Raw genomic sequence first — 12,769 nt, forward strand, 5'->3', positions numbered from 1 at the left:
ACTGAAAACCAGCCTTGGGGGCAGCCATAGCTAGTGGTAGAGGGGCTGCTTAACCTTTCCCCTTATTGCATTTTGTCAGTATAGATCAAAATTGCACCCCAAGCTCATGTCCCATATACAGGGGGCGGGGACAGGACAGGAAAGGGTTAAGCAGCTCCTCCCTCAGCCACACTTCCACCCTTGAGTGCAGTCTCATTGTCAGGATGCCTAGAATAAATGTGAAACTAGCACATAAGAATTTGAAATATTTTTTCCAGCCCTAGAACAGGCAACTCTGAACTGTACTCTAAAAATTCCATATCCAGCAACTCCCAATTCCAGATTAACTCCTAAATCCATTGGATTACATTATGCAAAGTTCAATTAAAACACACTGAGATGTTCATGCTTCCAGAGGAGCTCCCCACTTCTGAAGATCCAAATAAGGACACACGAAATGCATGTAATGAAAGTCCAAAGTGACTTTTTTCCTTCAAAAAAGAGAGAGAAAGTTGCTTGGAGAGGTGGCCTATTAGAATGGAGAAGGTGGTGGTACTTAACCCTTTTGACCAGTTTCTCTATTCCAGGGGCAGGTAGAAGCTGGCAGCAAGCAGACTAACTCAGCAGCTGAGCTATTGTTGCGTCGGGGTGAAGAGCAGCAAACACATCCAGATGCGACACGTCCTGTTTCCTTTTTTGCCTGCCCAGTGGGGTGGCTCAGGCTGAGTGGCTGTGGTCAGGGGAATGGAGCTTGGCCCTACCTCCTGGCATCAGTGCCAGAGCCCCAATCACAGACAGAGAAAAGAAAACAGAGCAGAGGATGGGCCATGCCTGGAGCACAGGGGTGACCCTTTCATAAGGCAAGGTGAGGCGGTTGCCTCAGGCAGTAAACTACTCTGGGGTGCCAGGCCGATGACAAGATGCCCCTTGCCGCCGCCTTTGAGGCCGCGCTGCAGGACTGATCTGACCCTTGCAAGCTCTGCAAGAGAAACTCTGGGGGAAAGAGAGAAGGTTGTCGTCTTCCTCTCACACCTTTTGCAGAGGTTGCAAGAAGCGGCTGCTGGGCGCTTCCCAGATTAGACCCTTCAACAGGGTCATGTCGTATCTCGGAAGTGTGCTTCCAAAAACTTCCTGTGTTGTGACACTGCAGTCTCCACGCGGACATCAGGGTGCTGTTCACATTGTCAATGCCTTGTTTCAAATTTAACCATTGCGATATAGAGCTAGGACTTCGTATATCCGGCATTAAAAAGTTGCTGTTTTTTTGGGTTGTTAGTTTCCATGAGACTGCTCCCCCCGCCGCTGCTTATGTTCCGAATGCGACTTGCCTGAACGGAGGCATTTTGCTGCTGTTGAGCAGCTAGTCTGGAAAGTGCCCTGGCAGCCTTCCATCCTCCTTGCCCCCTGCACTGCTTTCAAGCTTGCAAGGTTCACTTTTGAAAGGAGGTGGCTCCCACCAGGGGTGTGGGGGCAAGGCAGTATTTGGCTCCTCATCTCATGTGCCACAGCACGGGGTGCCTTCTCTGCTGAAGCACGCTTGCTGCTCCTCTTCGGCAAGTGTACGCCAGATGTGGCTCATCCTCTGCTCTGTTGCTTTTGTCTGTGGTTGGGGCTCTGCCCCTGCAGCCAGGAGGTGGGGTCAAGCCCTCTATCTTTAGGGCCCAAGACATGAGGCTCTCTTCCTCCCTCTTGGCAGCCCTGCCCCTCACTGACTCCTACAGGGTTACAAATGCATGTTTGGGAATGTAAACATATAACTGGGATCCTGTAAGGGTAAAAGAAGCTGGAGAAGTTTGATTTGGGGCAGAGAAGCAGCACATGGGGGAACGGTTAAGGTCTATGCCTGTCCCTCCAGCCACTTTTCTGCTCCAAATGTCGCCCCCCCCAAGCAATTTTGCTTTATAAAAAAAGGCCATTGGGGTTTTGTTACATACATTGGCATGTATCACTTGGTTAAGCCCTCAGTGAGAGGACCTATTTCCACATTCATTGTGTCATTATAGTATATCATAGAATTTCCTGCTCAACCATTTCGTCCCCAATTTGTCTTTATTCATAGGGGCTGTCACACTAGATGCATAACAGGACAGATGGCAGACCCAGATTTTTAGTTGAGAGGAGAACATCCTCCATTGTTCTTTCCCTTATAAAAATCTGACTTGTTAGAGTCTCATATCTGACTCTGAATCCTTTGTAGCCATGCCAGACATACAGCTCAAAGAAAGAGTGCTTGTGTTCAGCTTTCTGCCATATTTCATGAACTGTCCATCTCATTAAAAAAAGACACAGTGATGCGGCCCCTCAGAGATTATTAAGGATATTGTGGCTTGGGTTTTATAGGCAACAGCCCTAACCCATGGCCATGTCATCATCAGATATGTGGACTGACAAAATATACACATTACCTGAAATATGATATAATGAAATTACAATCCATTGAGAAGTTTAGCTCTGCAAGTCCTGGTGGAATAAATAGGGCGCCAGTGTGGTGCAGCCAATAGGCACCAGTGTGGTTTCACCGGGAGCCAGTGTGGTGTAGTGGTTAGAGCACGGGTTCAGATCTCCACTCAGCTCTGAAACTCACTAGGTGACTTTGGGCCTGTCACTCACTATCTCTCAGCCTAACTTCCTTCAAGGTTATTGTGAGGTTAAAATGGGGAGTGGGAGAGAGAGCCATGTACTCCACCATGCGTTCCTTGGACAAAGGGTAGGATATTAATAAATGATGATGCTCTTGAACTGATCCCATTCATTTCAATGGGGCTTGAAAGGAGATGTCCCCATGGAGTATGCCATTAATTAATAAGGCGAGAAGATGACAGAAGTTGTTTGTTTTCTCCAGGTGCCAAGAGGATCCCGCCGAGTGCACCTGTGGCAGTGAAAATGTGCACTGCCCGCAGCAATGCTGCCCTTCTGACTTGGTGCCCTCCACCCGATGTGCACCGCAGCCCGCCAAGTAACTATCTCCTGGAGCGGCAGGCAGTAGGAGAGGCCGAATGGGTGCCTTGCCTCACCACTGATGTTGCCAGCATGGTGGAAGTTCCGGGTGATGGCGTTCCACAGGAAGCTGACTACCGCTTCCGTGTATGTTCTGCCAATCAGTATGGATGTAGTGAGCATGTGGAGTTCCCTGGCTCTGTGCACCTTGGTAAGCCTCTCTGTGCTCTACTAATGATGGGTGGGTATTGTCCTTGCCCATGCACTGGCATTATGGGCACCTTCATTTTTCCCCTTCTGTATTATCCTGTTCCACCACACAACCACTACCCTTTCTTCCATTGAATCTGCTCAGTGGCCTCTGTTGCTGAAGCTCTGTTGCTCCTTCCCCTATAACACTGCAACAGGGTGGCCAACCTGAAACTCTCCAGCTGTTGCTGTACTACAAACTCCATCATCCTCAGCTGCAGCTGAGGATGATGGGCATTGTAGTCCTGCAACAGCTGGAGAGCCTTAGATTGACTGTGGCTGTTCTATAAATGCTGCAGTTTCCTTGCTTTCCTGTGCCTTGGTGATCCACCTGCTTGGAGCACCCCACCCCCCATCATCTGAAGAGAACATCACCCCATCCAAATTCTTCTTGCTCAGGTTTGTGCAATCAGCACCTTGAATGTGTCAAGCCATATTTCACTAATGAACCACTATTGGCACTATCACTGTGTGCTTCCAGCTGGACTCATTGGAGTGGATCTTGGAAGTGTTTTCAGTACCATGGATGGACCTTCAAACAGTGAAATAATAACAAATAGGATAATGCCTCTGAGCATATGCCGAATGTCATTGCCTTCACCAGTTAATAACAAAGCCCCCACACATTGCCTGCCAGTATGGCATAGTGGTTAGGCTTCAAAGCGGGGAGACTTGGATTCAAATGCCCACGCAGCCATTCTGTTTAGGTGACTTATGGAGTCAGTTATTATCTTTCAGCCTAATCTACTTCATGGGATTGTTGGGAGAATGAAATGGGAGGGGGATTACCTTGTATCAAGGTAATTAAAGATAAATAATTCTTGTAATGTTTTAACCTTTTTATTTGTTGTTTTTATTGTTTTGTTTAAACCGCCCAGAGACTTGTGTTTTGGGTGGTATACAAATATGTTAAATAAATCCTGTCTTTGAAGAAAGGTGTTATTTATTCATTTTATTTATTCATTTTATTAAAAATGAATAAATGAACAATCATAGATCTTGGTAGGACAGAGATCAGAGGGCCTGGCTTCCAGGCAGATGGAAGACACCAACACTTCCTAATTTTAAAACAATTAAGGTCTAAATCCACGAGCTTATATGAGTATGATCCACATACCACCCTGCCTCTCCTGATCCACTTTAAGGCAATTCATTTGCAGTGGGTTACATATCCTACTGAGCTGAAGCAAAAGGGCAAGAACTATCTACTGGCCCTTTCATAAGACAAGGTGAGCTGGTTGCTTCTGTTGGCAGATTATTGGGGCACCAAGCAGGTGGCAAGATGCCCCCTGCCGCCACCCGGCTGCCACCCTCAGAGCAGCTCTTTAGGACCAAACTGACCCCTGCAAGCATCGTAAGGAGCACCTCTCCTCACACCCTTCGCAAAGCTTGCAAGAAGGAGAGAAGAGGCTTTCTCTCCTCCCTGCTCTCCCCATGCCACTTTCAAAGTTTGCAGAGGTTGGTTTTAAAAGAAGGGCATGAACCCACTAGGGGTATGGGTACATGAGCCCCAGTAATGTTGCGTGCACGCAAGTTGCACACCAACATTTAGCAAATGCCGTTACACAAGAGTAATTATATTATTTCCCGTGGGCTTACTCTTGCACAGTTTGCATGTATGCAGCATTCCTATGCTGACGTACCCTTGCACAGTATGTCAGCCAGTGTTGTTTGACACTTTGCCACAGGCAACCACAATGCCTTGGGCCAGCCTTGCAGCTCTAACTGAATCTACTCCTGCTGGAGATGTTTTCCCCGAATATTTTTCACATTAGGATGTCTAGAATTGCTTTCAATAGTCACTTGGAGTTTAATGTTGACTCTTTGATACTCCAGCCCAATACCAGAGAGTTGGCAGCCCTGGCTTGCATGCCTTTGAGTGAGCATCAAGTCCGCATTTATGCTCATAGCACATCTTCGGACTGCTATGCCTTAGCCTGCCGACTTATGCCAACTGCCTTTCATCCACTTCCTGCCCCCCCGCCCATGTTGAATGCCACCCTCTATTTGTAGTCTGTGTGCACACATGCTTACACCACCTTTTCCAGGCAAATCCCCTTAATTTCTGCCTTTTTTTTTTTTTTTTTAACAGTGCCCAGGGTCCATGTGCAAAGTGGACTGCAGGACGTTAGGGTCCATGCTGGGAAAGATGCCACCTTCTCTGTGCACCTCTCAGCCACAGTGTGTGGAAGCTGGTTCTTAAATGGGAAAAGGCTTGAGAAGGAGGACGAATGCCAGCAGTACCAGCTTTTACATAGTGGGGTGGAACATGCCTTGCAGATGAAAGATGTGCAGTTAGCAGCCAATGGATCCGAGGTGCGATTTGAGGCCAATGGTGTGAAGGAATGTGCTGTACTGCATGTACAAGGTAAGCCCTTGGTAAGGTCTTGGCAGCAGGTGAGGAATTACGTTATCTGAAACAATTAAATGCAAGCCATAGGAACATAGAAAGCTGCCATATACTGAGTCAGACCATTGGTCTATCCAGCTCAGTACTGTCTACACAGATTGGCAGCGGCTTCTCCAAGGTTGCAGGCAGGAATCTCTCTCAGCTTTATCTTGGAGAAACCAGGGAGGGAACTTGGAACCTTCTGCTCTTCCCAGAGCAGCTCCTTCCCCTGAGGGGAATATCTTACAGTGCTCACATGTGGTCTCTCATTCATAGCTAAGGGGACAAGTCATGCTTGCTACCACAGGACCAGCTCTCCTCCCCTAGCCACTATCACATGAAAAGGGATGGCGATGATCTAGAGAAGGTAGAGCCCCCAATCTTCTGCTCCAGGGCTAATCAGGTGTGGTAGAGGATTTAGATATGGAATATGGCATAGAGAAGGGTAAAAGATCCCTTCGCACAATACTGTTGCTCAGAGGTCAAAATTAGAGTCTACCTGCCAGCTGTCTTAAAGTGAAACAAAAAATGCCACATCTGCCCTCAGAGCTTCCAGTTGTAATCCATCTCCCTTGAGCTTGCCTCCAGCTGGAATCTTCCTATCCACAAATGACACCTGAGAATTTGCATTGTTCAACACATTTCCATTTACTGCTTGAAACTTAGTCCCTTCTCTGAGGGTGTAAGAGAAGAATAACTTGTGGATTTCTTAAAGATATGTATCAGTGGTTTGTTCTTCAAAAGACAAATTACCTGCTTTTTAACAATGATCCTAGGATACTGAAAAGAGTTGCTACTTTTTAGTCTCTATTTAATTTAATAACATACTGGAAAGGGTTGCTACTTTTTAATATGTGCAGAATTTATTACATTAAATGTAATGGATTATGTAACAGATGTTTGGATATTTTAAAAATATTAAAATGTCTATGCTTTTGCTTTTAAACATTTTTCTTTGAGTTTTTTGTAATGTCTAATGACTAAAGAATAACATGAAACTGAACGGATAGAAGTCCCCTTCATCACAACAGTTTAATTGAATAGCCTTATTTTGAAAAACAACAACAGAGTCTTGTAGCGCCTTAGAGATTAACACATTTATTTTAGCATAAGCTTTTATGGACAATCCACCATCAATTGCATGAAGTGTCTTCTACAGTGACGGGGGATAGTCCAACTACAACTGTTGTTGTAGTCCAACAACAGTTGAAGAGCTGAAGTTGTACAACCCTGCTATATACAGTATAGTAGATTTGGTGTCTTGTAGCACAGCCAATCCCAAATCTCAGCAGCTTCCAGACATATGCCATCGTTGCAAGATAGGGTGTTTGTGTGATTTTCACACGCAACACTATAGACACCTGTGGACTTTGTGTTTCAGTTGGTGTCACCATTGCTCTGCCCGCAGGAGTAGCAAACTGGCTGACCAGGCCTGGCACGCTCTGAAGTCAGGGCCCTGTAGTTGTGTGGGTTTCACAAACAATGCTTTTTGTTTTTGCAGCCGCACAGGTACACATTACCCCCGTGCCAGAGGCCAGGCGACTCCGAACACTTCTGGCTGCGATGCCTCTGTCCCTGGAGTGTGAGGTCTCTGTACCTGATGCCCCCACCTGCTGGTTCAAAGATGGGAATCCCGTGGCCTTGGGTGATGACGGCACACTGGTTGTCCATGCAGAAGGCTGCACCCGCCGGCTCTTGATTCCCTCAGTCCGTTCTTTGGACTCTGGGACTTACACATGCGATGTGGGTGATGATGCCATCAGCTTCACTGTGGCTGTGGATGGTGAGTGGAGGGGAAAGCTGGGGGTGATGGGGCAAGGGGAGTGCTGGGCAGCACAGATGAAGGTCTGAAGCACATGACTGGGGCTAGCATCCTTGCTTTTATTCAGTAAAGAGCAGCTGAATTGGGGCCCCCCGCGGATCAGGGTCATGGAATGGTGGGGAGAAGAAGATAAGTGTCGGCCCCCACCACAGTCCTGAACTGGATTGCCTCTCACTCTTGTGGCTGCTATTTTCCTGGTGGTGGGCGGGGGAGGGCAAGTTTCCCCAGCATTTCCCCCCAGGGCAAATTGTAGCCAGATGGTTGTGGTGGTGGTAATCCTGTGGCAAGGGCAGGGGGTTAAATCCCTTTCCTCATGCTGCAGGCCCAGTCTTCAGGGGGTCTCTAATCTGGCTGCTACTTACTGAATAAAAAACAAGCAGACTAGCTCCAAGTACATGCTTAAAGTAACCTCTAGTTTGACCTTGAAGCCTGGTACTGGGGATAAACTAGCCGTCAAGTACTATATTATGGGCTCTTCCAGCTTCTTTTAAAGGGCAAGCCCTTTACAAATAAAGAAGTCTCTGAATACAAGGAGCATCTGGGAGCTCTCACCCGTTATGGTGCCCATACAAGCCTTGGGATTTCTGCTGTCTTGTGCCAATAGGAGCTGGGCCTGGAGGTGGATCCTTTTCTCACTAACCAGAAATTTCAGTTGTGATGCTGATTTCCTTTGCTTCAGCCTATGAATGATGCCCGCCTTTTCTTCCATTGTGGTATCTCTTTACCACTGCAGAACCACCTGTGACGGCTGTGCGCTCTAATGCTGAGGAGGCCCATGCCTACCAAGTTGCAGAGCGTGTGGTGCTGGCCTGTGAACTTTCCTGCCCTGACGCTCCTGTTCGATGGTATAAGGATGGGGAGGTAGTGGAAGAAAGCGAGCGCCTCCTGCTGGAGAGTGAGGGCCCCCACCGTCGGCTAGTTATTCCCTCCACAGAGGTGCAGGACTCGGGGGAGTTCGTGTGTGACATGGGTGGAGATTCTGTCTTCTTCAACATCACTGTTAAAGGTTAGTAACTCATCCAAGTGGCAGGCCGCCTTCTACATGTCCCCTAGCCACTTAGTCCCTGGTCGTCTGGTATGGAAGAGTTCTGTAGGATGTATCTCTGCTTGACACATATGCTGTTGTCTCTAGACCAGGGCTGCACATTCAGTGCTCCTACAGAAGTTCAACCACAGTTCCTATAATCCCTGACTATGGGACACTGTGGCTGGGGATGATGAGTGTTGTTGTTGTCTCAGAACAGCTGGAGGGCCGAAATTGTGCCGCCCTGCGCTAGACCCCTTTCCTGGCTCGGCTCGGCTGAGCCAAGGGGAACAAAAACAAGCAGACTGTGGCACTTTCAAAACTAACTAATACATTTTGGCATGCAAGTCTTGGTAGGGCTGAGCCTACTTTGCCAGGAGCATGGAGAGGGAAGGTGAAGGAGCCTACAAAATCTCATGTCAAAATTAAGATGGCACGTAAGTTGCTGCAAGATGACTTTGCCTGGAATACTGAGTCCAGTTCTGGGCCCTGCCATTTAAGAAGACTGTTGCTAGACTGGAATGGGTTCAGAGGAGGGCAACCAAGATGGTGAGAAGTCTGGAAACCAAGTCCTGTGAGTGAGGAATGGTTGAAGGGGTTGGGTATGTTTAGCCTGGAGAAGAGAAGACTCAAGAGGAGATATGATAGCGGTCATCAAATACCTAGAGAACTGTCACATAGAAGAAAGAGCAGACATGTTATTTGTGGCTCCTGAGATCAGGACTAGGACCAAACGATTTGAAATTGCAAGGAAGCAGACTGAGGCTAGACATTAGGAGGGCATTCCTTACTGTAAGACCTGCTTGACAGTGGAACAGTTGGCCTTTTGCAGCAGTAGGTTCTCCTGTTCTAGAGGTTTTCAAACTCAGCTGTCAGTCTGGCCATCTGTCAGGGATGTTGTAACTGATTTATGCACTAAGCAGGGAATTGTACTAGAAGCCCTCCAATATCACTTCCAACTCTAGCATTCTGTGACTTTATTCTGAGATTCCTTGGATTTGATTTGATTTTTTATACTGGCTCAGTATAAGGCAGCTGCACATGTTCACTGCAGTCTCCGTAATTATGGAGGAGCAAAATGACATGACTGTGCAGTCAAATGGTTAGGATACAGATCATGTCTCTACATAAAGTTCAGCACACCTATGGGCACACATCAGGATTCATGCAATTAATCTGACATCTTGTTTGGCTCTCATTTGAGCTTGCAAGTAGGGAGCATTGGTGTCATCACATTTCAGTCCTCTGGAGTTTAACGCATAAAATTGTACAAGTCTAAAACATCCAGAAAATCTTGAAAATAAAGGGGCAAATTTGCAGGAACTTGTGGTGTTCTTGCAAATTTGCCATTTTATTTTCAAGATTTTCTTAAGGCTTTTTAATCTCAAGATTCACCTTCTCTGGCCCAAGAACAGAAACCTGCCTGACCACATTGCTGCATATCCCGGGCCAAAAGGCCTAGGAATGACGCTTCAGTGAAGTGGCTGCTATGCAGGCCCTCCAGGCTTTGTTTAAAGCAGCTTTGTGTTTGTTCCCTTTTGAAGGGAGCAGGTATAGCCTCTTACCAAAGAGACAGAAAATACTGGAGGCTAAATAAAATACAAAAGCAGGCAAGGCAAGGCAAGCCAAGGCTGAGTGCTACCTGAGAAGCACTTAAACTTTTTTATCCCATATACACAACCAAAGAGATGGGTGTGTGTGTGTGTGTGTGTGTGTGTTCCTGCACCTGGCTGATTTAATTGTCTTCCATATCTAGAGGATAGGTCCCTGCCCGAAAGGGCTTACAGTCTGTTGGAACAACGGACTCCTCAGCAATGGAAGATGTGATGGCATGAGCCATAGGCAGTGCCAGCTTGTTGCTGTTTGCTCCTCAAGGTGAATGGCAATAAGGGGCTCTGCACCTCCTCCAGGCAGAGCCAGTGCTCGCACTACCCACCCTCAGTGGATCTTGGGCTGCCCCACCCCTGAGTCACTAGGTCAGCAAAGGCTGGCCCCAATTCCCTCTTTCTCTCTCCTCCCACCTGCTGTCTTTCCCCTCCAAGCATCAAGCTAGTCCACTGTCTCTGGACAAGACTGGTGCTGAAGAGAAAGAGAGAGGGAGCAGCAGAGGAGAGGCCAGCTGGCACTGCCAGAGGCGGCAGTGGCTGTGCACCCCAGCAACTGAGTCTGACGAGAGAGAGAGAGAGAGAGAGAGAGAGAGAGAGAGAGAGAGAGAGGTGTTGCCTACTCTGGAGAAGGAGGCTGGGGTGAGGCCAGCAAGGGGGCTGGTGCAATGGAGAAAAAAGGAGGGCAGCAGCAGAGTTGAGGTGGGCTGGTAGCAGCAGGCAGGATAAGTGAGAAGTGGGGTGAGAAGGGGTGCCCGCACTCACCGCCTTGTGGTGCACTTGCCACTTGAGGCCATTGCCTTACCTGGCCTGGTGGGGGAGCCATCCCTGCCCATAGAAAGCAACCCTTCGGTCTGTTTCTTCAGAGCTCATAGCTGTTTGAGCCACTTTGCAGTTCTGGAAATGCAACCAACGTTGCAGCAGCAAGAGAATTCTAATATTGTGTTTCTCTTCCCACCACAGAACCTCCTGTGAGGATTGTGCACTCCAGTGGTGAAGAGGCCCACACCTACCAGATCGCAGATCGTGTGGTACTCACCTGTGAGCTTTCCCACCCTGATGCTCCTGTTCGCTGGTACAAGGATGGAGAAAAGGTGGAAGAAAGTGAGGGCTCCCTGCTGGAAAGTGAGGGCCCATACCGCCGCCTGATTATTGCCTCAGCACAGGTTCATGATTCAGGAGAGTTTGTGTGTCATGCAGATGGTGACTCTGCCTTCTTCAACATCACTATCACAGGTCAGAGATGCCCTCTATTAAGTTGCTTCCCTTATACAATGCATTACCTTTATTTTCCATATTTTTTTGCCATTGAAATCAAGATGGCATAGATGGGGTTCCCAGGCGATCTCCCATCTAGATACTTTCTGGCCTCAGACCTGCTTACCTTCAGCAAGGTTGCTGTATGAAGTGCCTTCAGACCGTTCCCTAGGAATGATCTTTGCAGCACAGCACTCATGGACGGCACCTCGCTGCAAGTGATGTCGGATCGTGGGCAGTACAGAAGCACACTTAGCGGATACATTGCGAAACTGTTGCGGCATATCATGTGGAAAGCTCCCTGGTAAAATCCCCAAGAAACAATCCGGTGAAGCTGCAGCATAGGTTTACATATTCTAGGAGTCAGAGATGGCATGATGAACTAATGTAATGTGTCACTAGGGGCTGTTAGCCCTGCCCTATCCCTTGGGGTAGGGACAGTTTGGGAGACAGAGACAGCCACAGTCTCTCAGAGAACCACACACATAGCCAAGTAGCAGAAATTGTATGTTCCCTCCCCCTGCCCCCACCCCCGCCATTATTTCACCATTTAGATATGCTCTGCTCTGCTCCTCCCACAGGGGCGTAACTATAGGGGGGCAGGGGGGGCATGTGCCCCGGGCGCCACCCCGGTGGGCCACGTGGGGGGGGCGCCAAAAAGTGGCTCAAAAAGTGGCAAAAAGTTGATTTAAAAGGATGGCATGAATAAGGAGTCTTTAGCACTATCACCCTAGTCCCTCGAATTACTCTGGAGTCCTTGGTTTTCGGTTTGTTAAAATACAGTCACTCACAAGGGAAAGTCAGGAACAGAACCAGGGCGTGAGGGAGGGGCATCATAATCATAATCATCATCATTGCATCATAATTCTGATGTTTGAGATACAAGCCAACTCCACAGGGTTGTTGTGAGGAAAAACCTAAGTATAATGTAGTATGTATCATCATTGCATCATAATTCTGATGTTTGAGATACAGGCCAACTTCACAGGGTTGTTGTGAGGAAAAAACATGTGTGTCAGTCAGATGTATGTTGGGGGGGGCGGCGGGGGGGGGCACGACGGGGGTGTGTGCAATTTCAGTGCTTGCCCCGGGCGCCATTTTCCCTAGTTACGCCTCTGTCCTCCCACCCTCCACCAGGTGCCACATCCTCCTCTTTTATGAGAATTTCTAGAGCATTAGACTAGAACCAGGCAGACTGAGTTCAAATTCTAATTCAACCATGAAACCTACTGGGTGACTCTGGGTCAGTCACTTCTCTGCCAGCCTAACCTACAGGGTTGTTGTAAACCAAAGTTCCTTCAGCATTATAGATCCATGGGCCTTCAGTCTTCAGCTGCATTGCATGCATGGGATTGTGTGTGTCTCATTGCTTCATCCAACAGATTTTTATTTAGACATCTCACATCTAGGCTGTGAATCTTGAGAGGTTTGGATACAATTAAAGGGTTGTTATTATATCTATATTAAATAGCTGTGTCTTAGACTTGTGGCTTCCTTCTGCAAATAAA

At 47.8% G+C, this 12,769-nt stretch overlaps 1 protein-coding gene across 3 annotated transcripts in view; it reads left to right on the top strand.

The window, feature by feature from the left end:
* The window catches only part of OBSL1 (obscurin like cytoskeletal adaptor 1), an 82,250-nt gene that overhangs the window by 13,204 nt on the left and 56,277 nt on the right, over positions 1 to 12,769 (top strand). For all 3 annotated transcript variants that reach the window (XM_053283207.1, XM_053283209.1, XM_053283208.1), the window contains exons 5-9: positions 2,822 to 3,127; positions 5,258 to 5,533; positions 7,056 to 7,337; positions 8,110 to 8,382; positions 10,968 to 11,240. In XM_053283207.1, the coding sequence (XP_053139182.1) occupies positions 2,822 to 3,127; positions 5,258 to 5,533; positions 7,056 to 7,337; positions 8,110 to 8,382; positions 10,968 to 11,240 (1,410 nt within the window). The remainder of the gene's footprint in view (positions 1 to 2,821; positions 3,128 to 5,257; positions 5,534 to 7,055; positions 7,338 to 8,109; positions 8,383 to 10,967; positions 11,241 to 12,769) is intronic.

This window comes from Hemicordylus capensis, chromosome 1 (assembly GCF_027244095.1).
Source record: "Hemicordylus capensis ecotype Gifberg chromosome 1, rHemCap1.1.pri, whole genome shotgun sequence".
NCBI classification, from domain to species: domain Eukaryota; kingdom Metazoa; phylum Chordata; class Lepidosauria; order Squamata; family Cordylidae; genus Hemicordylus; species Hemicordylus capensis.